This window comes from Brachyistius frenatus, unplaced genomic scaffold, assembly GCF_029030835.1.
Source record: "Brachyistius frenatus isolate BFR_SWC_R1_liver_20210118 unplaced genomic scaffold, ASM2903083v1 Contig_20, whole genome shotgun sequence".
NCBI lineage: Eukaryota > Metazoa > Chordata > Actinopteri > Embiotocidae > Brachyistius > Brachyistius frenatus.
Genome location: NW_027210619.1, coordinates 3,116,740 through 3,140,388, shown reverse-complemented (window position 1 = coordinate 3,140,388; position 23,649 = coordinate 3,116,740). Strand labels below are relative to the sequence as shown.

Here is a 23,649-nt window from a genome sequence, read left to right as displayed (position 1 = left end):
TCTTTTGTAATTGTCCTTCTGTAGGTGTGCAGTAATGAGCTGAAGTGTGTGTGTTACCTGGGCTGGACAGGAGAGGACTGTAACTCCAGGTCTCCGTTCAGTTATCTCGTGGTGGGACCTACCGCGCCTGTTTCAGGTAGATTTTTATTAACGCTTCCAGAGTCTGCTACTGCTGTTCATACCTCTCTCCACATCATATTTTCTGAACTCCTTTCCCTCCCGTCAACTCTTAGGTCTGCACTCTATACCTGTTCCTCTCTCTCCATTCCACTTCAACTCTTTCAGTTGTTCTTTTATTACCCCTGCTCCCCTCTTCACCAATCCACAAGCATTTTAACCTCTTATTTGTTTATCGTTTGTTGCATCTCTGTTTATTTCAGCGTCTGTGTTGGGTTCTTGTCTGCTCATTAAAAACCAGCTGCATTTGTATTCACTGAGAACCATGCATGTCATTCTTTTTGTTTTTTCATTATTTTCACATTCATTCTTTGTCGACAGGCTGATGTCTTTGACGGAGTGACTTGAGGTCAGATTTGAGTTCCTTTTTCATTGTATTTGTCCTGTCTTTGATGTAATTTCCTGATCCTCTTCCTCTCTCACACCCACTTCAGCTCGCCACGGTCGGTTAATTATGACCCCTGTTATGTTGATACATAAGGAGTCTGTATTGTTATCCTGTGTGGAAAGATAACGCTCAGAGTAGTGCTGGAGGGTGACGGCAGTTTGTTGTTCTTCAGTTTATTCCCCCTTGTTCTCCTTCTAAACCTTTCCTGCTAAATGTACTGTTTTGTGTTCTGCTGCAGTGTTTTGTGGTTTGTGTATCCCTATGTGTCTGCATCACCCAGGATACAAGAGACACACACCCAGTTAACACACATTTGGCTTCCCACTCTACTCTCTTCCTCTGTCTCAGGTATCACTAGTACCAACATCATCATTGGGGCCATTTCAGGCTCCATCCTCTTCCTCGCCCTGATACTTGCTGTCACAGCCTGGTGCTACAAGTGAGTGTCCATGTACTTTTTATGTGATGCTTTATGAAGTGCAACAGTTTTGATAAAAGATAAATTATTTATGGGCTGTAATAAAGATACTGTTATCTTCACAGGAGCTACAAGCAGAGATGTTATGTCGAGTCCGAGGTTCACCGGAGATTCTGCCGGTTTGCTCACTTTAACTGTATTTTTCACGTGTTGCATTTTTAGAGCTGTGACTCTAAAATGATTGGCAGAGCTGTGCCTTGTTTTGGTGTATTTGTAGTTACTGTTCTCTCAATAATATTTGTATTTTTTTATTTTCCATTACAATGATGCTTTTAAAAATGTTGCATAATAGTAAATAATCAATAGTTTTTGAATACAACAAACATTTTTGTGAAATGATCCAAAAACACATTGTAAAATGTAAATTACAAATCTTCTGAGAACCTGAGGAGGGAGAGAAAATCCTTGGAAATACTCCAGTTTGTATTTGGTAACCAAGAACATTTATTCAAGTAAATGTTCGACAAACTAACTATAAGGATCTTGTTTGCCAACTGGAGTAAGACAAAATCCACACAAATAAGACAGAAATACAAGTTTCTTTGCTTGAATGTGATACAGACACAAGATATGTTTACACCTCAGTGCAATAATTGAACTTCTATTTCTGTAAATCAATCACTGAGGTAGACAAACACAAGGCAGACTGAAGAAAGTTAAATACACCATGTTATAGTACAAACAAAAAGTTTCAGTTATAAATAATTTTGTAATCACTTCCTGTGATGGTGTTTAGTCATTCAGCATCTAAAAGCATTCTTCTGCATTTCCAGGCAAATGCCCCAAGGTGACTATGGCGTCAAACCTGGGGATGCAGATTCCTCTTGCAGTGACATGCCTCCAGGTGTCAGCACAAACTCCGGCTGCAGCTCCAAGAAGAGGTCAGCCTGCCTGTCGCACCTGCAGATTTGCACCCTGTCCTTCACTCCCTCCATCCCATCCATTTCTCAGAACATCTCAATATTTGGCTTCAGGTGTGCCATCTCATCATCACTCATCATTTGCTGGCAATTGTGTATGTGTGTGTGTGTGTGTGTGTGTGTGTGTGTGTGTGTGTGTGTGTGTGTGTGTGTGTGTGTGTGTGTGTGTGTGTGTGTGTGTGTGTGTGTGTGTGTGTGTGTGTGTGTGAGAGAGAGAGTGAGCATGTATGAGCTCAAAATGTAGTTCATATCATGCTTTGTTACTATCATGGCTTTCATGAACTGTTTTGCTTTCCCTGCGACTCTTTTAGAAATGAACCAAAATGTCCAAATTCGTGAAGATTTTGGTAATGGAGAAATGAGTCTCTGTACTCTGCTTCTCATATGATGTCATATTATGCAGCTGTCATGATAGAGCATCATGGCTCATAATGTTGACATGGCGTGTTCATCCTCTCCTTCACTGACCTTAGCAGTTGTTTCGTTTCCACCTGTGCAACAAACGTGCAGCATCTCAGAGGGAAACTGCTGAGCTCTTTTGTTTTGTCCATGTTGTGTTTGTAGATCGAACGGCCTGTCCCACTCGTGGAGTGAGAGAATTCCCGATGCCAAACACATCTCTGACATCTGTGAAAACGGGCGACCGAGGAGCAACTCGTGGCAAGGTAACGCACAAATCCCCCCCCCACACACACACACAGCACATAGCAGGAAACAGTTGAGCTTCTCCTGCATTGAGTTTCACTTCAGAAACAGGAACTGCAACAAGTTTGTTTCCTCAAAGCAACGAATGCAAAGAGACAACATGCCTGTGGTAAAAAAAAAAAAGAGAAACAATTCACTTTATGTCGTTATCATGTAAAGTACATGCTATCTGTAATATTGTGGATATAATGTGGTATGAAGCCAAATTAATCAATGCATGAGGTAGTTTTGCTTTTATTTTCTTAACCACCGGAGTGCTGTGACTTTCCTGAACTTGCTTTGGGAAAACAAACACATTACACCTGCTCATACTAGTTCTCTCCGGCATCACAATACATGTTTTGCATGTTATTGTATATATCTAAAGTGAGGGTTTGTGTTTTTCTCTTCAGGAAACCTGAGCGGTAATCGTAAGAAGCTGAAAGGAAAGAAGTTTCGCGCTCGCTCAAACTCCACAGAGTAAGTTCCTTGGGAGGTTGATCATGTTGTGAAGTCAGTCAAGATTGCACACACAATCTGCAGATAATCAGATTCTGTAGTGGAAAAAAAACAATGTTTTAGTCAACTTCTCAACACTAACTGTCTTTTCTACCTTTCTGTGGCTCCATTGGTTCTTACTGAAAATATTTAGCGTTTAAAAAAAACAGGCAAAAATGTATACTTTCATTTTTTTTAAAAAGGCAAAATAATCTCATAAAACAACTGGGTACTGAAGCTTTTAGGAAATGTGAAGCAAACAGGAATCAGTACTGTGTTTTTATCGGAAACTATTTTCACCTGTGGATTAACACATGCTTGGTGAGCCAGAGAGTATTTACATTGACAGGAGTAGACTCAAAAGAAATGACAGTGCCTGTGTTCATTGCAACAGTGCAACAGTGTGCCTCTATGGTTTTAATTGTGCAACAGTGAGAGTCTATGGTGCAGAGGAGTAACTCATATCAGGCTCAGGCTCCACAAATGTTCTCATAAGATCAATTTATTGTTGGTTCTGGTCTTTTCATGAGATTTGTTGATGTTAAAAAAATAAAGAACGTGGCTGTACTTATCCTTTAAAGGTGAGGTATAGGTCTAAAAAAAACTCTGGCTGCTTTCCTCAAATTTAGTATCACAGGTAGCGAGAGGTATAAATAGTGTGTTGCACTGAGCCTCATAAGTCAGAAGACGGTGAGATGCAGTTGTTTTTCTTATCAAACTCTGAGCTCCTGTCTGGCTTGTGAGGCTGTACTGCACCTCTAAATCTTGTAAACTCTCCTCAAAGTGGACACAGATTTGCATATATACCTGTTGACTGTGAATGAGCGATGAGCATCGGCTGCCTCCCAACCTGGCGTGTCGGCTGGTCTGTTTGTGGGTTTGAAGGTCTTGCTATTTGAAGTGGTCTGTAGTGCACCTGTTCTCATTGTGAGCACGAGACTGACTGAGTGGCCGGAAGCTCGCTGCTTGGAATGAAGTGAAATGTGACCGATATGCAACTGAGCCTGTGAACACACGACACAGTTGTTTGTGATTTTCACGGTGCTGTTTCGTCTGAAACCACACACAGGTCTGTCTGCCATCTTCTCACCATTTTCTCAACTGCATCTCGTTCAGAATATCTTTGCTCTGCTCTGCTCTCCTAAAATAATTCCTCTTCCTCTCTCCCTTCCCCACACTCGCTTATTTCTGGAGGTTTTCTGTCCTTTTCATTTCCTTCTTTTCTTTTCTCTCTCCCCCCCTCCTTGTGTTGTGTCCATTAACTTCCCCTTCCCCCTCCCACAGGTATTTAACCCCTCGCTTCAAAACAGAGTTTTATGATGTAACTAAATGGGTAGAAGATGTGAATAAAAACACTCAAGGACCTTTCCTTAGGTATTACCTCGGACCATGTCCTGTACCCCACACGCTTGTCCAAAACTCCCTCACTTTTGGTTTCATTTGTGGTTTGGAAAGTTACGATTTACAGCCAATCTGGAGAAGCTTTATTTAAAGTTACATCTCAGTGAACGTGTTATCGACAGCTGGCATGTTGCAACTTGGAGTTTTTAATGAAAAGGGGTTGCCACTGAGCATCAAAAAAGGATGTTTAAAATGAGTTTTTATGCTTCACATTTTTTTTTTTGAAACAAGTGCATTTCAATTTGCGGATTTTAATTTTCTGCTTTATTTTATTGATGCAAAATAAATAATAGCTATAACTGCTTGTGCCAATGTGCCAATTATAATTCTGTTATTTTATTCCTAATTTCTCTTTATTCCCTTCTTTGCTCCTCCCCCTCAGTCTCTTGCTACCTCTGCATGTTCAGTGTTGTTCTGTCAGTGTGTGTTCGTGTGTCGGCTCCGCCTCGCTCCCAGTGACCTCATGTGCCTTCGCATCAGTGTGATGTCATTGCCGAGTCAAACCTTTCGGGTGCCGCTCTGACATCATCACTGTGCTGTTGTGACAAACTGTTTCGCTGACTTTCTGAGCGTGTCCACAAGGTCTACAGATAATCACAAACACATAAAGGTTTCCTTAACAACGAGGAAGCTCATGGTCACGACTGGTTCGGTCGATCACCTGGTCCCATGCCAGCGCAACGACTGTTTCTTCACATGTACAAAGCAAACATCACCAAACAGTCAATCGGCACTGGAATCTATAGACCTTCACTGTATCCAGGAGCACGTTCCTTACCTGTGTTAAAACATCTACCAAAGTCCAAAAGAATGGAGAGACATGGAGCTTTACATCCGCGAGCCTGGTTACAGAACAATGCATTTTAACTATCAGCAATGTTACATGACTGAACTGACTTCTTGATGATTTCCATCACTTAAACATTCACTTTGTGCTGTAAAAGACAACTACATTAAGTAAACATCTTAACAGCAACCTGCAAAATGAATTTTAGACTAATCAGACACTAATCAGAAAAATAATCTAAACATCTAATGTACCTAAAAGGTCTGCACAGCTCTGTATGTTGAGATATTTCAGTCTGAACCAAAGTGGTGAACCACTCTACAGACCAATATTACCACCCATGGACCTACACTGCTGCCATGGCTAAAAAAAAAAAACAGTGAATCACTTCTTATTCAGGTTTTTTAAATAAAAATAAATGTTAATATTGGGATTTATTGTGAGGAAAAACTCAAACCAGTGGTCCTCTCGCTCCACTCTCTCCACTACTTTGAACAACTCAGGACTTTTTCATCACCACACCACAGTGGTGTTTACAATCTACTGCACATGAGGCAGGAGGTCTTCCTGTGACAGGACCTCTCCCTCTGATTCTCAGTATGTTGTTCTTACCCAGCTCCGGTCTGGTCTGTCGTCCCAGTCTCCTTATTCTACTCTACACAGACTGATGTAACATATTAAGACAACACACCAGCTCGGCTGACAGCAGAGGTTATCTTTAGCGGAGTGATGTTTCACACTGGCTAAACATATATTTCTGCAAAGTCTGGCTAAAGGTGTGTTTGTGCTTTCTGAAAATGCTGTGGCACGGTGAAGCATGTGAGGAAACTGTGATTGTGCCCACACTGCAGCCGGAAACTCTGTACAGAGGTTGTCCTTAAAAGCAAAGCATCGGTCACACTAGTTTATTTTTCAGCAGATTATTTGATCTGTCTCTTTGCTTTTGGCGAGCAGCGGCAAGATGTTTTAAGAGCAACCTCCCTCTTTATGAAGGTGAAAACTGAATAACTGGAGCAGCTCAAGGAGGTTGTTGCCCAAAGTCACAGATCTAACATTAGCTCAACCTCATTCGTTCATCTGTGTCTTTGGCCAACTTAATCCTACACCAATGAAGCAAGCAGAGGCAGTTGTTTAATGATGTCACTTCCTCTCCTCCTCAGGACGCTATCCCCTGCCAAGTCTCCCACTTCCTCTACAGGATCTATTGCATCCAGCAGGAGATACCCGTACCCTATGCCCCCCCTCCCCGATGATCAGAGGAAAGCCAACAGGCAGAGTGCCAGGGCAAGTACCAATCAGAAGGGCACGACATAATTTAAAGCCGGATTATAACACTAATTTGGCCTTGATGATTTGATGGTTGTCAATTCAGAGGATATAATGTGCACTGGTTAATACTAAATGGGGCAGATCAGTATGATGTGGATAAACCTGAACACGGAGCTGTAACTTTTAGCAGGACGATGACAGAAATGTTCTGTTTGAGGGTTTTTTTTGTGTCAGGGTCAGCTGCATGATATTTTTGTCCTTTGAGATGGTCACTGTGTCAGATTAGGTGACTACAAAGTTATACACTGGTGCCCTGATTTGGATAACAAACACAGCGGACTTTACATTGGACCAGGTGCTTCTTTTCCAGTTTATAGAAGCTGGAGGAGTATGTGCAGTACAGGGCTGTGCAGCAAACATGTGTGAATCATTTTTGTAATGCCTCTGCCCCGAATGTGAAAATATAAGTTAGTTTCACTAAAATAAAGTAAAACATCATTTTATTTCGCCACATTTAGTGGGCCAATGTCACAGAGCACATAGTAAAAAAAAAGGATAAAGCCAGTGTCATTTTTTTTTTTTTAAACATAATATCTCTAAAAAGATGAAGCCCACAAGTGACTGGCCAACACTGAACTATGGCGCACGTTTAAATGTCTTTTCTTTCTCTTTTTTTATGCCCCTCCCTTTACTCTCTCTACAGCTGTGGGAGACCTCAATATAACAGCAGTCTTGCCCACTCTGCAAAGGTCCTCGAAGAACTACACTTGTCTCTCCTTTTCTATGAATGAAAAACACAACAATGAAACAAAATTGACTCTAAGCATCTAAAGAGAAAGAGAGAGAGAGAACCCCCCACTGGACACGAAATAGGCAGAGGTGTGTTTGAGTTAAAGTGGGAGTTAAAGTCAGTATTTCCGAGGCCGTCTTGCCAAATGGCGTCATTCAGTGGAACCTCTACAAGATGATGCGGCGTGCTGGTGGAGAAAGCAGCTTCACATCCACTGCAGACCAGCTGGAGCTCAGACCGAGCTGTTCCTGTCTGCTCAAGCCTCACCAATGGGACTGGAAACCCCCACCACTCTGATCCCGCCTCCACCCGTTCTCAGAACCTCCTTGACATCCTCCTTAGCTCTGCCCTTGTCGTACTCACCTCGAAACCCCCCCCCCCCCCCCCCCCCGAGATGTTCATGCTCCCCTCTAAAAGTGGAGCCGGGAGCAGGTCATCGTGTCACACTGCATTGCTGGATTTTTGTCGGATCATTTTGACGCACGTAATCACTGTAGAAACTCCCAACATTGTATGCATGAGACAACCCTGTTTATCAGCAAACCTCCTCCGACTGAAAAGAACAGCGGTCTGATCAGAAAGGAAAGCATGCGAGGGCGGCAGTGGTTTTATACCTTCTGTAGGCTTTAACGCTTTCCCTCCACTAAAGGTAACCCACATTGTATCACCAGTTAAACCTCATCACCTACGACATGGACCGGACACAGACCCTGATCCTAAACACACACCCCCCTCACCCCCCCGCCCCGCTCTTCCTCCCCTCCGTTTGTTTGTGTGTAAATATGTACAGTAAAAATACACACAGAGTATGTTTTTTGCTTTTATTTTGAAAGACGAAAAGGCAGTCTCTTCTCGTTTTTTTTGCTGAATTGTGCTGTGGACAGAAAGCGGATCTCTGTAGATAAGAGTAGAGACCCTGCAGTCCTTCTTCTGCCTGGGTTTCTATTTTCTGTCTTTAATATTTCTCCCCTTTGTGACTGTGACCTCTATAGCTTTCTCCATCCACAGCAGAATGTAATTGTTTTTTTTTTATATTATCTTAGCACTATTTTCATCCATCCCTGTGAGAAACACACAGACGTCCAATAACGTCAGTTGTGGCACATTAAGAGTGTTACCGCAATGTTGTTGTTTTTTTTACGAGTATTAATTTAGCAAAATTTAAATAGTTTCATGTGCCATTCCTGCGTGAAATGAATGGGTTGAGATGTGTTTGGTGTAGTTTTAGATGTGCCACTCTTATCACTCATGTGGTTTTGGAAATATCCCCCAATGATAATGATAAGATGTGTTTAGTTTCCCCCGATTCTCCATGTGGATGTTTGAGACCAGTGTGCTCCCATTTTGACCACGGCAGCACATGTAGGCACTTGAATGTCAGAAGAGGAGGTGAATGTGGCTGATAACTGGGCCAGGATCTGGAAGTTGTGATTGAAATGTGCATTTTGGATTTAGCTGTGATGATTGAGATATTTAGCCTTGTAAATGATTAACTATGCTGTACAGTGCTTGCTGTTTGAGCTTGTGAAGACCGACAGCATGACAGTTCTATATCAAATTATTTCTGCGGTAGGCTATTTGTGAGACCATAAAGGGACACGAGCATGTCACTGATAGGACTTTCCCCCCCTTGTTGCCTATCCCTGTTGTCTTAATGGGTTTGTGTACCACAGACTGCACTGCTTGTCGACGACGTCAGGAAAATCCATGGCAGGAAGTGACAGGGTTTAGAAATGATTACGAAAGTTTTTGTGCTTCGACTGATGTCATGCCAGTGTAGCTATTTCAGGTGGATTTCTGGGATACGAGTCCCACTCCCTAACAGCAAGTTCATTGTACAGTTACGATTCATTGCTCTACCTTGCGTAGAAACTGTTGTCTTAAGGCCTCATGTTCGTCATGGTTAGCTTTCGTTCAAGTGTGGGCACTTTTACATTTGTAATTCATGTATGCATTAGAACTGTATAGGTAATACGATCTTCACAATATTGGACTAATATTGCTTCTAGTATCTTTTTTATTAAGTACCTTTGTAATGTTCACTTTTTTTCCTCAGCATTATGTACAGCAACTATTCAAACAGTAATTAAGTGCATTATTGTAATTACGCGTGTTGATGAGTTTGAATGGAGACATGTTGACTTCTTGTTTTTAACACGTTTGTCCTGGGGCCAATAGCAGCTGTTGTTCCTTTGGCATGTGCTGATGTGTATGATTTAAGGTTTGGACACTTGTTGTAAATGAGATCTGTATGGGCTCATGATTTGCCTTCTACCAGAGCTTTCGTCTTTGCTCTGGTCTTCTTCAAGTATTGGTCAGTGTCCACTGGCTCAGTCATCTTCCCGAGCTAAAGAGAGGATCATCTCAGAGCTGCTGAGTCATTTTTTTAACATCATAGTACTGTGCTGCGGCGAGACATTCGTCCTGGACATTGCACTGTATGACACTCTGAGGACTCTCCACCGAGGATGGGACCATGCAGGCTGCAGTGATTTCTGTGATTGTACAGCTGTCGATCCTCCAAACATATCTGCTGTATCTTCCTGCGCACACGGCTGGACTGACCGATACCAACAGGAGGCCTCTGACAAACGTCCCCACAGTCTGTCCAGCCAGAGACTTGAATGTATTAGTGTACTGGAGCACACCAACCACCCGGTCTCAGCCACGTGCTCCCATCCTGCCAGACTCATTGGCGCTCTGCTCCAGGAACCTTAAAAACCCCACGTGTACTAATTCAAATACTGCAGTTCTGTCCTTTTTAATTTCAAAATTTTGCCTGTATGCTGTACAGACTGATGCAAAAATCAATCCCCATATTTTTTTCCCCCCCTCTTCATCATTCAGTATTGTAATATATTTAATATAAAATAACTTTCATCAACACATCTGTCTATCATTTCTAAGAAAAACACTACAGTTAAACAGGAAAATGGACTCGAATGTATTAACAGTTCTATGACACAAAATGGGAAAGCGCGACAAAGCTGGGATGCACTGATCCGAGAGTAACCTTTTTTTTTTTTTTAGAGGACCAAGTATCAGCCAGATGTGACTGATCCACACGAAGTATAATTTCTTTGTAAATGTCATATAATTCAATGTTTTGATTCATAATTATTTCAGTCACTTTCGGCTGCAGACGGCTTTTAATGCCGCAGTAATTCCTGTCCTCATCTTAAGTAGAAAGTATTAGTTTTACAGTAAGTAATAGCAACTTAGGGAAAAGAGCACTGGTACTGGTTCTGTGTTGAGGTATCAGAATCGGTATCAGGGCCTCCCTAAAACAAACAAACAAACACACACACATAAAATAAATACAATCTGAATCTTTTTGGAACAATGAAAAAAACTGAAAATAAGTATCCGCTAATGTAGTCTCCCATAGCAAGACCTGTTTCCAGCACTCTGGTATAGGGAGAAAAAAACACTCTTGACTAGTTTGTTTTTCTTTGAACCAATCAATCGTCTTGGGCGAAAGTGACCTTACAAAATACTGTCAGGAACCTTGTTTTGGTGGAACATTTGCACGTAGGGAGACGAGCCCTGGCCTTAAAATAGCTAAATCCCCAGAATAAATCAAAAAGTACCGAGCAGACTTTACTGCATGATCCAAATCTTTATCAAAACTTGCTGCTCGGAGTTTGTTGTTGCCGTTTCCTGTTGCAACGGGTAATTTGAAGACGGTAACACATGGATAGCCGAAAAGGAAAAGACTGTCCACTGAAATATCGGGCAATCGGTTATTGAGAATTTGATGATCTGCAAACACACAAGCCAACCTTTGAAGCGCAGTTCAACTCTTCCTGAACTTGATGTCATCGAGCACTGTAGGTCCCATTGAAGTGGGTTGGATGTTGTCCATGTTTGTCACAAACACTCGTGTGCGTGGTACCTCAGTGCCTGCAGTTTTTCTTGACAGAAGGCTTTAGTTTCCATGGCGGCGTCTTCATCGAGTGACTGTCGGATGCAGCTTTTCAGATGATCGATACCAAACCCAGTGATGGCCGAAACAGGAACCACTTGTCTGAAGGTCATATAGTTCTTTGGTATCATGTCATCAGGCAACAGATCGGAGAACTCTGCAGAGCAGAAGGAAGAGCAACAAAAACACAGAGTCTATTATTGAATGCATATCTTTTTTTGTTTTCTTTCATCTTGACGTCGGTCCTAATTATAATATCTTCTTAGTGTCTTTATCAAAATTGGTACAAGGCTAATTGTCTTCTAAATCCACCTTTGTACAAAATTTCCTCACATTAAAAGGTAGAATTAAGATGTATGTAAGTAAAAGAAAAAGTTATATTTACATGATTAGTTGTAAAATAGGATCGGGGGAGGTTAGTGTTAAATAGCACTTTACAAAATAACTCTTTATTCGTTATTTTATTTATTCGTCACATTTTAAGGGTACCTTCTCAAGGCAACATATTTTTAATTAATAAGAAAATAGAAGCCGATTAAATCTGAGAAACTTTCTTTTTTTTTCTTTTTTTCTTTAACGCAGCCAGGACATTAAACAGGATCTGGCATCAGATTTAAACTGTTTGCAAAGAGGCAAGAGGTCACCGTGTTGTGCTCTTTTTTATTTTGTGAAAGCATTTACTGATATCTCAACCCAGAGCCGAATACATTGACAGTTTCCGTTCATGTGTAGAAAAAGATGACACATAAAATTGGGATGGTCAGGAACTTAAAAAGGGAAATTGATTTCTATCTTTACTCCTACATATGACACTTTTCTTCTTATGTCAGAAATCTTAGTCATATTAACTGAAATTGTATTATATGTGTGTCAAAATATAAACAATGAAGTAGTACGTTTTTAGTAAAAAAAAAAAAAATTAAAAAAAAAAGTCTACCTTCTGGGTTTTGTAGTTGCTCCTTCAGCTCTTCTAGTTTTTCCTCAGCGTCAGGCAGGTCCATCTTATTCACCGCCAGTAATGCAGGCTTCAACACCAGCTCCTCTTTGTACAACTCCAACTCCTTCAGGGAGGAGTGACAAAGGAGCGGAGTATGAAGAAGATGAAGGAGGAGGTAAACAAATAGTACAGGAGTCGTGAAAATTAGAAAGAATAGCTGACAACTTATTTATGATTGTTTCATTTACGTTACAGTCCGATCATCAACAGCTTCAGACTCACCTTGGTGAGAAGTTGCACAGCTTCAAAGGCCGACCTAAACGCTGTTTTACTTGCCAGCTGGAAACCGCAAACATCCACCTGCAGTCAGACAAAACACAGGCAACAAAAAGTCCATTGTCATCGGAGGCCATTTTCAGCAGCTTACTCTGACCACACTCTCACATATCCAGCATGTAGGTGTCAGTTTGTGTTTTCACCGTCACTACACTCGGGATGGGTCATGATTTTCAAACAGTCATTAAATAATTCAAAATATAAAATAGTTTATGCAACTATTGTCTTATGTTAAAAAAAATATACAGTATTTGCCCTTGTTTTTAAAGGCTTCAAATAGTAAACATGAAACCCCCCAGTGAATAGCGAATAATATTTTTTGCTTTAACATGCCCATCTATACACACCACAAATAAGAGCTGCTTGGTCCTCTCCACATGCTTCAGGAACTTGTGGCCCATGCCTTTGTTCACGTGCGCCCCCTCAATCAGCCCTGGGAGGTCAGCAACTGAGATCTACCATAAAAATAAAAGCATTGCTCATCGATCAATGAAGACAAGTTACAGGACAATACAATAAGTACGAATATGCAATCCCGTACCTGCTTGTAATCTTGGTACATCACTTTACCAATCTCTGGCTTCAATGTTGTGACTGTTGTATAGATTTAAGAAATACCAGAAACAGATTAATATTGATTGAACTTTTCAGCTCGGACAAAAGCTCAAATGAAAACAGATCAACACATCATATCCACGCGTGTATTATTGTGCACTTACAAGCGTAGCTGGCGATCTGAGGTGTGGCGCTGGACAAGGCCGTCAGGAGCGAGGACTTCCCTGCATTTGGAAACCTGACGGTGATTCATCACAAGAAAAAAAAAAAAATCAGACATCCAAAGAAGCTGTCTGAACCTGAAATCAGTTTGTGTCCGTGTGACTCTGCTCTCACCCCACGAGGCCCACGTCCGCGATAAGTTTCAGGTCCAGCCGGATGTGTTTAGCCTGGCCTTTACTGGGCTCAAACACAGAGTGGAAGGAGCCTCCGGATCCTCCTTTAGCCACCATCACACGATCGCATTGAGCATTCAGCTCACCTTGTAGAAGAACGGTTGAGGAAATAAGAAGCCACGTTTTTACTGCAACATCAGGTGGGTATTCCAAGCCAGTTAGGCTACAACTATATTTTATGTCATCAATGATAAACCTGATTAAACAACCCAATGTAAATATTTGTTTATATTTCAAGTTAAAACTTTTCTGCTGTGCCGTGTCCTCTCTTTATGTTGTGTTTTCTGACATTCTCTGTGCGATGCACACACAGCATTAAGTCTTTGTTCCTTGAACTCAAAATAAAATTTAAAAAAATTCAGGGCGGTTCAATGAGTCTCTATTAGACAAAACAAACATTACATGACTGACTGTGCTGCCCGTGTTTGATAAAAAAAAAAAAAATTAAATTTAAAAAATGGAGGGACATACCAAGTATTCTGCCATCATCAGTGGTGACAGTGATACCGACAGGAGCAAGAACCTCGTTGTCCTTCCCTCGCTCTCCTTTCAGAGCTCGGACACTGAAGATAAACAGAATTCAAACAGCTGATCAACCCGAGACAACAGTACTAGAACAAAACACCCGAGGGTCGCTGACAAATTCAATTAATGTCAGCATATGTAATGTAAGTCATGTAAAAAAAAAGTTGTATCTTATTGAAACCTACCTGCTGTTGGCTCCTGCTCCACCTACAAAACGTTTCTGTGGGTATTTGTCCTTGATTCTCTTCAAGGTTATGTTGTTTGACGCCACCATCCAGACATCTCCGCCGTTCCCTCCTTGTCCCCCAAGACGGGGCAAACCCATGCCACCGCTGCCTCCACGGACGTACAGGCGCAGGTTGTCCAAAAAGTTTCCATACTGCAAAAAAAGAGACATTACACTGGAGTGACATTCAAAAACACATCCAAGTACCTTTAGGCAGGAAATCACAGTTAACCTAAACTGAATCAAATATTTGAACTTTGCATGTACATCATTTACTGGCATGAGACATTTGAAGTCATAAATGACAATGTCATTGGTTTAACTAGGGATGTACAATATTGGATTTTTTTTTTTTGCCAACATTTTCCACGTCTTTTAGTCAACTACTAATACTGATATATATGCACATATTTTTTTTTCCATTAAATTGCAGAAAATTCCTTATGATGTTTCCTCTAAATGTAACGACCCACTGGCGGATACACATACAAAATAGTGCTTTGTAAACATAAAGCTGTGATACACCGTAAACATGAGGGGTTTTTTTCGGGATTGTTCTTTTCCTGCTCGACAGTCACAGTTATCCGGCGAGCATCTTACTCTTCTGTGAACTTAGCTGTTAGCAGCCCGACAACAAGCTAGCTGTCCAGCTGATGTCAAACGTTGTGTGAAACCCTCGCTGTTCAATTATTCATCTTCACAGTACATGTCTGTAGCAGTTCGTACCTTCCGGAGACAAATCCTACTAATGTGGACCATCTTCGGTGGCGTTCAGTGCCACTTTTTTGTTGTTGTTGTTGTCTTATTCCCGCAGCTGGCTGCTAGCACACACGTGTTTGTGTGATGGATCCGGAAGTGGTGGACGGTTTCTGTCCGCTCATTGGATGATGAGGTGGAGAGGCGGGGCTTCGCAGGATTGAGTTGCGGATGAGATGCATGACTTTATGTTTAACGCAGCTTATTCTTTCGCTTAGACACAAGATATAACATTAATACAGCGACACATGGAAATGTAGCCCATTAAAATGCAATAATAGTTTTTAGTGCAATGACTTTGAAACCCCGTATAAATTGCGCCTCACCATTACCTAATATTTTAAATGTATATGTCCTTCTCAAGGGGCTAGGGACACTAGGTAAATAAGCTGTCCGATCAGGGATGTACCCCCTCCCCCCCCACACACACACACACACACACACACACAAATTAAAGTTATTTATTGATACTGTCCGTGGTGTCTGAAACGTTCTCAAATGCATGTTGAACACAGCACTTCATGTGCTGTGACGGTTGTGATGCTCTTTGAGCTATTGCTGTAATAGGCATCACAACAACAACAACAACAACAACAACAATATTTAGACTGTCTTTGAAGGTTATTGCATTGTTACTTTTAATTTAGCGAATTAAAAAAACATGCTTTTACTTGCCAGCTCAGTCTTCTTACTCTTGATAGATACATGTTCTTCCTTGCAGACCACTTCAACCTCTGAGCTATTTGGAGCACAGCATGTTTAAGATCTACCACCACTGACCTTGGAGTCAGGGGACAGTGGAAGCCGTCCCTACAGCTTCAGCTTGCATTTCCTTTTCTTTCTGTTTCATGGTGGATTTTGACGTCTGCTTTTGGATCATTCTCCTGCTGCTCTTCTCTGTATCACTGTCTGGTCTGACTGCATGACATTTGCATTCAGACTTTGACGATATGTTGTGGGATACCTTCTTCCATCTATTCTTGCAGGAGTTTAAAGTTATAGCTATAGTTTTCAACAAATAATGCTCCATTTTTTTTATTTTTTAACATAGCTCTCGTGATTGTGTCTAAAGACCACAAATTCAAACTTCATTTGTCCGCAGTATTCTGGTTTATCCAAGTGTTACTCATGCGTGTAAACCTTCCTGCAGCTCCTTGGCTAACACGAGGGGATTTCCATCCATGCAGATTTAAGTTTTGGTCCTCCAAATCTTGTCTACATTTAAAAAGCCCAATTTTGAAACAGTATATTGAACCTTATATTATATTATCGGCTATATTAGATGATATTCCTCCAATAATTCCTTCAACATTCAAATAAAGACATAAAAGACAGAATTTGACTCGCTCAGCATGTTATTCGGCCTGTAATATTTCCATATTGATAGATAGCTGTATCAGGGTTGTATTAGACAATACGTGGCTGTCCTGGGTATAAACTGAGCAATAGCTACATTTCTTCCAAATAAAAGTGTCCATTTGAAGCCAGTGGACGAGGGAGTCGGCGCCGAGAGATGCTCTCCTCTCTGCTCTCTGTGAACGCGCTCACGCCTGCCGCAGATGCGCATGTGACGACACAAGCAGACGCAGGACCCGGTTTCTCTCTTTCACACACTCTGCCACCAATACACAGAGAAGATCTGCTCACAGGCGACATTCACAGCCTGATCAGACCTGAATATACCAGGTCTGCTCGGATTTAACTGCCCCGAGGTAAGTGTGTGTGTGTGTGTGTGTGTGTGTGTGTGTGTGTGTGTGTGTGTGTGTGTGTGTGTGTGTGTGTGTGTGTGTGTGTGTGTGTGTGTGTGTGTGATGACGAGTGCGGTTGGATTATTATCTCATACAAGATCCCAGACAGTTGGATAGGTCCTCCCACCGGTGTCTGCCTATTTATACGGTTAGAAACGCAGCCGTGGGTCGTGAGAAGAGGACGCGAGCGGGAGATAGAGAGAGATAAATAACAGCTAGGTAAGAGACACTGTTCTTGTCCGAGTGTTGCGGATGCCCGTGAGCGTGTGTTTGACCTAAATTATGCAATGATGAGAGCGGCTGCCGCGTGTGCTCCTTGTGTTTTACTGGACGCGTGCGGCTCGGTGTCAGGAGTGTAGTGGGAGGTTTGAGCCTGGATGAGGATGGTGTGTGCATGATGGGGCAGCAGACTTCTGCATCATTCACTTCATAGCGGTAGCGTGAGCTGCAGCAACATCCATGCTCATAACCAGTCCAGTTCTGCTTTAAAGGTAACCTAATTTTGTAACTGCAGGCTGCTTCGTGCATATTTTTCTCAGGTTGCAAAGATGAGGACATAGTAAAAGGCTTGTAAAGACCAAACGCACAGAGACTGAACATTAGGTTAAAAAAAAAAAAAAACAGGACCCGTGAATGACATTTAATATGGAAACACGGTTTCCACATTGAGGACAGAAAAGCTGACCTATTTTTCATGTACATTTTGATATTCTGTTGGCTAAACAGAACATTATGAGTTTATAAATTCCATTTGTTTACCTGGTAGCACACAATACTCAGTGCACCATGTTCTAGAAAAGTGTGGTCCGTCCTACATGCTGCAATAGGTGCACATGTAGGCACAGGAGAGCGCAAGAAGACTACAGCAAACCAAATAAATGAAGCCAACTAACATCTTGGGTTCAGGTGTTTTTATTATTATCAGATTTTAGCTGTGGATGTACTGTGTGTGTTGTATTTTACGTTCAAGGTTACATTGAATTTAATAAGCATTTAGGATTTTCTTTCTCAGGGAAAGCAGTTTTGAGGATCTGTATATATCAAATCTCAAATATATGGATCAGAAACCTTATAGATGATCTTCATTATTTGTCACTGTGATCTCAAATCTACAAATTTGTCTTGTAAATCAAGTGTAAACGGCCCATGATGCATGCAAAACTGTTGTTGCATCCTGTAGTCACATCTGTCAAAAGCAGTTGATGCAACACCCAATAATGTAAGTGTTGTAATGATCCCACTGAGGATGATAGATAAAGGTTAGATTTGCATGTTCATGGGACTGAATAACAACTTGCATAACCATCCAAAGCAAATGCTACATCGGCCACCGCTGTGTGATTAAATATTTTCTTTGCATTTGCGAATGAAGGCACAAGATGCAAATGAAGGCTCTGAAAAATGATAGTAAATAGACAGTGGATATTCATTTATGTGTTTCTAGTCTGTAAACTGTAAACTCTGTGGGGTTTGTCAAATGGACCAGTGGCATGGAAATACCAGTATCGCACGACTTTCTCCAAACAGGGCAGGCAATGTGTGGAATCCCATTGCTTTCACTGAAAAAGGTAAACAAGCCGACAACCGGTTGGCCTACAGACACAGGTCAGACAGAGGGAGGGAGGGAGGCAGGGAAGGTGTGGGGTGCACATGAAATGAGGCAGATTGTATTGGCAGCAGGGGGAAATGAGAGTTTTGAGGGAAATGAGCCAGAGTTTCGGGATGCGAGACAAAGGCAGCATGGTCAGTGTTTTGGTTTGTGTGGTGGTGGAGCAAGTGGGCACTTTTTGGTCAAGCCAGAGGGTAATGTTTTGGCGGGAGTGTTATGCCAGTGTGTGTTTGGGGGTGGAGGTGGTGGGTATAAGAGGGGCAGGAGCTCTGATGGTTTGGTCTGTCAGCATGCCAGGACCACATTCTCATACTGCTGCCGTTGAAAAGGGCGGTAAAGACATAAACAGGCCCGGTGGGATTAGGGCCCACTCGGAGTGATCAGGGGGGATTTGCTGCCCGGCGGGCACACAATGGCAGTGTCACGTAACACACAAACACACACTACACATGCTCAACGGCAACATTTCACAACAGACCCAAGCCTACATAAATCTGATTAGAACTCCTTTTGTTTGGGAAGCTGCACCGGGGTTAACAGAGGCTAGTCTCGCCCCGGGCCATGTGTGATGAGACAGGGGGTGTGTGTACGTTGGCGGGACGGCAATGAGAAAAGCTGGGGGCTCGTTGTGTTGTGGCGGGGTGTTTCCACGTGTGTGAAGCCCCAGACAGACAGGGAGGGTCATGGCTGTGTGTGGAGGCACAATAACAGGATGAATAAAGGTTTTTTTCTCCCTCAGTGTGTGTGTTTCTGAGTCAGCTGATGATGGTGGATGGAGACAGGATCTAAGCTAACACGAGACAACAACAACATTGGCAGACACAAAGACAGTAAGCCGGTTTGAACCTGTTCAAATAATCTGACCCAGAAACATGGAAGCAGTGGAGGCACAAAGCAAAAACGAGGCTCTGCTTTTAGTTGACTGTTGAATGGACAGCTACAGAAATGTCTGGACCTTTCCTCACATTTCTATTATTCTGTTCCTCCTCAGTGCCGGCTCTGGCCCAGGCTGCAGCCATGCCTCTTCTGGAAGAGACCACTCTGCCTCGAGAGCACCCACATACTGTCCCTGTAGTCATCATTGGTAAAGTATTTGCCCTAATTCTCTTAACCTGTAATGCCTTTACATTGTTGCTCCAACTTGGCTGTAATCCTGCACAGTTTAAAATATTTAAAGCACCATTTTTAACTTTACTTGTGTCATATGATACATTGTGCCCCTTTGTGATGCTAATCTACGATTTCCCAAACCTGGGTTTGTTTTTAGGCAACGGGCCATCAGGTATCTGTCTATCATACTTGCTAAGTGGATACAAACCGTACTTTGACACAGCAACTGTCCACCCCAACCCGATACTATACAGGAAACTGCAGGAGACCAAGCACCTACCTATCACTGAACAGGTAAAAAAAAACACCCTCAAATCTTTCATTTATTTAAACAGAATCATACATTCACTGAGGTCATGATTGGGACTTTTACTTTTGCAGGATCTAGAATATCTGAGTGAAGGTCTAGAGGGCAGGTCAAGGAATCCCGTGGCTGTGCTTTTCGACACACTTCTGCACCCCAATGCCGACTTTGGCTACGAGTTCCCTCCTGTCCTTCAGTGGAGGAGGGACAAGCAGCAACACATCCCACATCTGGTCCTGGGGAGGGCAACACCTGGGGGTGCTTGGCATGTAAGATACAAAGCTTAGTCTACTACACCCTTGTAACTATAAGTGTTTTATGTGCATCTTTTTTTTTTTTTTTTTTAATCTTTCTATGACATTGCCTCTCATATCTCTGCAGGCAATGGAAGGTTCAATGCTGACTATTAGTCTTGGCATCTGGATGGAGCTTCCTGGGGTCAACTACAGAGACTTGACCAATGGGAAACGCAGGTAAAGAGAGAAGACCAATTTGACAGCAAGCACATGACTCAAGAGTTTAATTCTGCACAATCTCCTTTACCTTCTCTTTCCTTTTTCTCTAGGGATGTAACCAGTGACAGAGCCACCCCAGAGGAGATCTCATCCTATTACCGTAACTATGTGACGCTAAAGGGTCTCCAAAAGAATTTTGTAGACAACATCTACGTGACCTCCGTCCAGAAACTCTGCAGGGGGCACGAGGGGGAAGGTCTGGAAACTGGGCACACTGATCAAGAAACTGAAGGGGTGGGAGATGGTGGCAATGAGGGCTTTGAGGGAAATGAAGGAGAGTGTGTAAACAATGGAGGAGGGGGGGCTCTCTGGGAAATCAGGGGATACCAGCAGGTACAGAACGACACTCATGTCCCCTTCTCTCTGTTTGCTGAGAATGTAGTCCTGGCCACCGGTGCATCTGATTCGCCAGTTCGACTCAGTGTAGAAGGGGAGGATCTACCTTTTGTATTCCACAGCATCTCAGACCTGGGCTTGGCCGTGAGTCGGCGAAAACTGGATATGAACTCTGATCCAGTTCTGATTGTAGGTGCAGGATTAAGCGCTGCTGATGCCGTTTTGTGTGCTTGCAACAGCAACATTAGAGTGCTGCATGTTTTTCGTAAGAGCGTAGACGACCCTGACCTCATCTTTAAGCAGCTGCCCAAGACCCTGTACCCAGAGTACCACAAAGTCTACAACATGATGTGCTCGCAGACCTACACAAACGTGGCTCCCTCTTCTGCTACTAACAGACCACAGGCAGTTAGCATCGCCTCTTCAGTATGTGCCAAGATGTGCCCAAAGCCCCAGCTTGCCGCAGGTAATGTGGCTGGTAATGCCAGTGTCAGCCTGTTTCCTGACTACACCAGTTTCCCCGAACACTGTGTGGTCTCCTTCCAGTCTGACCAGAAGTGTTTGCTGCAGGGGAACAACTCCCTCAAGGCATTCAAGATCTCCATGGTCCTGGTTCTGATTGGGACCAACCCAAACTTGTTTTTCTTAAAAGGGCAGGGCCAGTACCTGGGTCAGGATCCAACAAGACCCATCTCCTGTAAGCAAAACCCCATTGACATCCATCCCTACACTTTTGAGTGTACCAAGGAGCCAGGTCTGTTTGCCATGGGCCCGCTGGTGGGAGACAACTTTGTTCGCTTTTTGAAGGGTGGCGCTTTAGGCATTGCCTCCAGTCTGCTGAAGAGACTTAAGAAGAAAGGGAAGCTCATCAGCAACGGAGGAAATAACTTCATTTGAAAACATAATGGAGAAATGAGCACGGTCTTAGATTTCAAACCCTTTTAAACTAAATAAAGTTAAAAGGTGAAGGTGAATTTTTTTTTCTTTTTTTTTCATTAATGCAGTGTTTTCTCATCAACGCTAAGGCATTTTTACAACTTTCTGAGACCAAAAAGACAACGGATGTACACTAATTAGTTTCTAAAGAAACAAAAGACAGCTTTCAAGAGTCTTGTCTGACTTCATATGAAGTCCCACATGTCCAAGCTACCGTGTGCTGATGTTTTCCAGTCAGTCTGTAACCTCAACTAAATGGGACCTTATTTTCATCAGGGGTATTTATTCATTCACCAGGTGTCTTCAATCCATCTACTAACAACACTTAATTTGCTGTTGTATCGCGCTATAGGTCTTCTTTAGCTTAGTCTTTAGAGAGGGAACCCTCAGAAAAAAGACCACTACTCCATTTCAGTCCATTTGACTTCTACCTGTGGTCAGCTAAGTGACGGGGGCTCGCTGAGAAACCTCTGGCCCCACTTACAAAACCTACAAACTTTACGTAATGCAGTCATGAATAGTGTTTGCAATGTGACATGCGCATCAGAATTTTTTTCAGCACCTGTGAACAACAAGTTCATGGCTAAGACGTCTTAATGTTCCTGAATATTGAGCCTTTTTTTTTTTTTTTTTACTTCACTTTTTAACTTAATTCTTCTTTAGCTGCTTTCGTAGGAAGTTAGTGCCATATACCTAAAAGTTAGAAAAATCTAATAGGCTTGATCTGTTGCTTTGGTTATACTGCTGCTGGAAGGTTTTCTACTTGGAGATCCATTCTTGATGTGTTACTGCACACATTGCTAAATTTACTGTTTGGATTCAAGAATCCTGTTTAGGGATCTGGTCATTATGGATTCGGATCATTCTGCTATTTTACATTTTCCTTTTTTATTTGTTTTCATAGAGTGGGAAAATCTGAAAAAAAGATATACACTCTGAACATAATCTTTTTTTCTGATGACAGTATTTGCTTATGTTATTTTTTCTTCATTTAATTATCCATAAAAATCGCAAAACCTTCTGCCAACTTTGAACTCAAAATGCTTCAAATTGTTATCCCGTAATGATATATTTTGACAAAATAAAGATGGGCATGAAGTTCTTTAGAGGTGAAATGGGATAAAACAAACAACAACAGTATGATTCTCTAACTTTAGTTTTTAAATATAGCTGCCTATTACATATCGACAAGACTCTCGTAAAAAAGTAGTACAGTTCTTGCCTTGATAATCCATTTATCTTGATGCTACAATTACAACACCCAGTGAGTTTTCTTGCCATTTTGGGAAGTCAGTGCCAACCGTAGATTGTGTATAAAAAGGTGCCATCTCTAAATCTAAATCTAAACCCATATAGACACACATGAAGAAAAAGGGTTTTAAAAAAACGAAATAGGAAAAGCACGTACAAAATACCCACTTTCACAAATCATACCATCCAATAATTTATCTTTAGTTTTTTAATCAAACTACATCTTTTCATTTACTTTGAATATCTTTAATTACGTTATGCCATTTTGTATTGCCATTTTTCAAGTTCTGGGTTAAAATGAGTAATTCTATGTAAGTACTGTTATGTACGTCACACAAGTTAAACACGTTACGTTACATACATAACTTATTTACATTACTTATCACTATTTTTTACGTTGTCACATGACCTCCATCATGTGACCTCCATCATGTGACCTCCTGCTATTACCATGATCTTACACGCGTGTACTTTCGAGGCAAAACATGACACCGACACAGTATCCTCCAGTGGACAGACAGGTGCATTACATGCTTTGGCGTGATACCGGGCTGCACGTATCAGGATTTGATACTGATAAATCATTGCAGTTCAGAAACACAAAACACACCTTTGTGTACTTCACACCACACAGCAATTAGCAGGTCAGACTTCTTACATAGCTATTTCTGAGCTACATCAAACAAGCCAAACATTCAGACCCGTTTCTTAAAAATTCTTCAGCAGTTTCTTAAACAGCTTTGACTGTTTTGTCAAGTGCTAAATAACAGTTCAAAAACATTATAGAAAGTAG

At 41.9% G+C, this 23,649-nt stretch overlaps 3 protein-coding genes across 7 annotated transcripts in view; 2 read left to right on the top strand and 1 right to left on the bottom strand.

Moving 5' to 3' along the window:
* adam22 (ADAM metallopeptidase domain 22) overlaps positions 1-10,278 on the top strand; it is a 58,805-nt gene extending 48,527 nt beyond the window's left edge. Inside the window, exons 24-31 of the mRNA XM_069695990.1 lie at positions 25-136; positions 914-1,004; positions 1,109-1,162; positions 1,817-1,924; positions 2,528-2,628; positions 3,061-3,127; positions 6,494-6,617; positions 7,306-10,278. Of these exons, the coding sequence (XP_069552091.1) occupies positions 25-136; positions 914-1,004; positions 1,109-1,162; positions 1,817-1,924; positions 2,528-2,628; positions 3,061-3,127; positions 6,494-6,617; positions 7,306-7,326 (678 nt within the window). The 3' untranslated portion in view covers positions 7,327-10,278. The remainder of the gene's footprint in view (positions 1-24; positions 137-913; positions 1,005-1,108; positions 1,163-1,816; positions 1,925-2,527; positions 2,629-3,060; positions 3,128-6,493; positions 6,618-7,305) is intronic.
* Positions 8,518-15,190, bottom strand: gtpbp10 (GTP-binding protein 10 (putative)). The gene is made up of 10 exons (XM_069695991.1): positions 15,018-15,190; positions 14,251-14,444; positions 14,012-14,103; positions 13,482-13,626; positions 13,310-13,383; positions 13,132-13,184; positions 12,938-13,045; positions 12,537-12,614; positions 12,255-12,378; positions 8,518-11,474 (listed from the first exon to the last, which is right to left on the bottom strand). The coding sequence occupies exons 1-10, from the start codon at positions 15,048-15,050 to the stop codon at positions 11,263-11,265; spliced, it is 1,113 nt and encodes a 370-aa protein (XP_069552092.1). The 5' UTR covers positions 15,051-15,190; the 3' UTR covers positions 8,518-11,262.
* A 1,435-nt stretch (positions 15,191-16,625) lies between these two features.
* osgin2 (oxidative stress induced growth inhibitor family member 2) lies at positions 16,626-23,277 on the top strand. 5 transcript variants are annotated; one of them, XM_069695987.1, is made up of 7 exons: positions 16,626-16,763; positions 19,144-19,234; positions 19,396-19,488; positions 19,672-19,808; positions 19,896-20,087; positions 20,200-20,291; positions 20,384-23,277. In XM_069695987.1, exons 2-7 carry the CDS (start codon positions 19,177-19,179, stop codon positions 21,564-21,566), a joined length of 1,755 nt encoding a protein of 584 aa, XP_069552088.1. In that variant the 5' UTR covers positions 16,626-16,763; positions 19,144-19,176; the 3' UTR covers positions 21,567-23,277. The 5 variants fall into 5 exon arrangements, with proteins under 5 accessions (XP_069552088.1, XP_069552089.1, XP_069552090.1 ...); XM_069695988.1 differs by lacking the exon at positions 19,144-19,234 and having other exon boundaries at positions 16,626-16,759; XM_069695989.1 differs by lacking the exons at positions 16,626-16,763; positions 19,144-19,234 and adding an exon at positions 16,804-17,014.
* Positions 23,278-23,649: the final 372 nt, after the last annotated feature.

Bases quoted from the DNA above. Each gene is read 5' to 3' on its own strand.
- osgin2 (XM_069695985.1), top strand. From the start codon at position 18,273: ATGGACCAGTGGCATGGAAATACCAGTATCGCACGACTTTCTCCAAAC. The intron at 18,364-19,395 runs GTAAACAAGCCG...GTTCCTCCTCAG, and splicing joins CATTGCTTTCACTGAAAAAG to TGCCGGCTCTGGCCCAGGCT. The intron at 19,489-19,671 runs GTAAAGTATTTG...GTTTGTTTTTAG, and splicing joins TGTCCCTGTAGTCATCATTG to GCAACGGGCCATCAGGTATC.
- gtpbp10 (XM_069695991.1), bottom strand. From the start codon at position 15,050: ATGGTCCACATTAGTAGGATTTGTCTCCGGAAG. The intron at 13,384-13,481 runs GTGAGAGCAGAG...AATCACCGTCAG, and splicing joins GCGGACGTGGGCCTCGTGGG to GTTTCCAAATGCAGGGAAGT. The intron at 13,185-13,309 runs GTAAGTGCACAA...TCTATACAACAG, and splicing joins TCAGATCGCCAGCTACGCTT to TCACAACATTGAAGCCAGAG.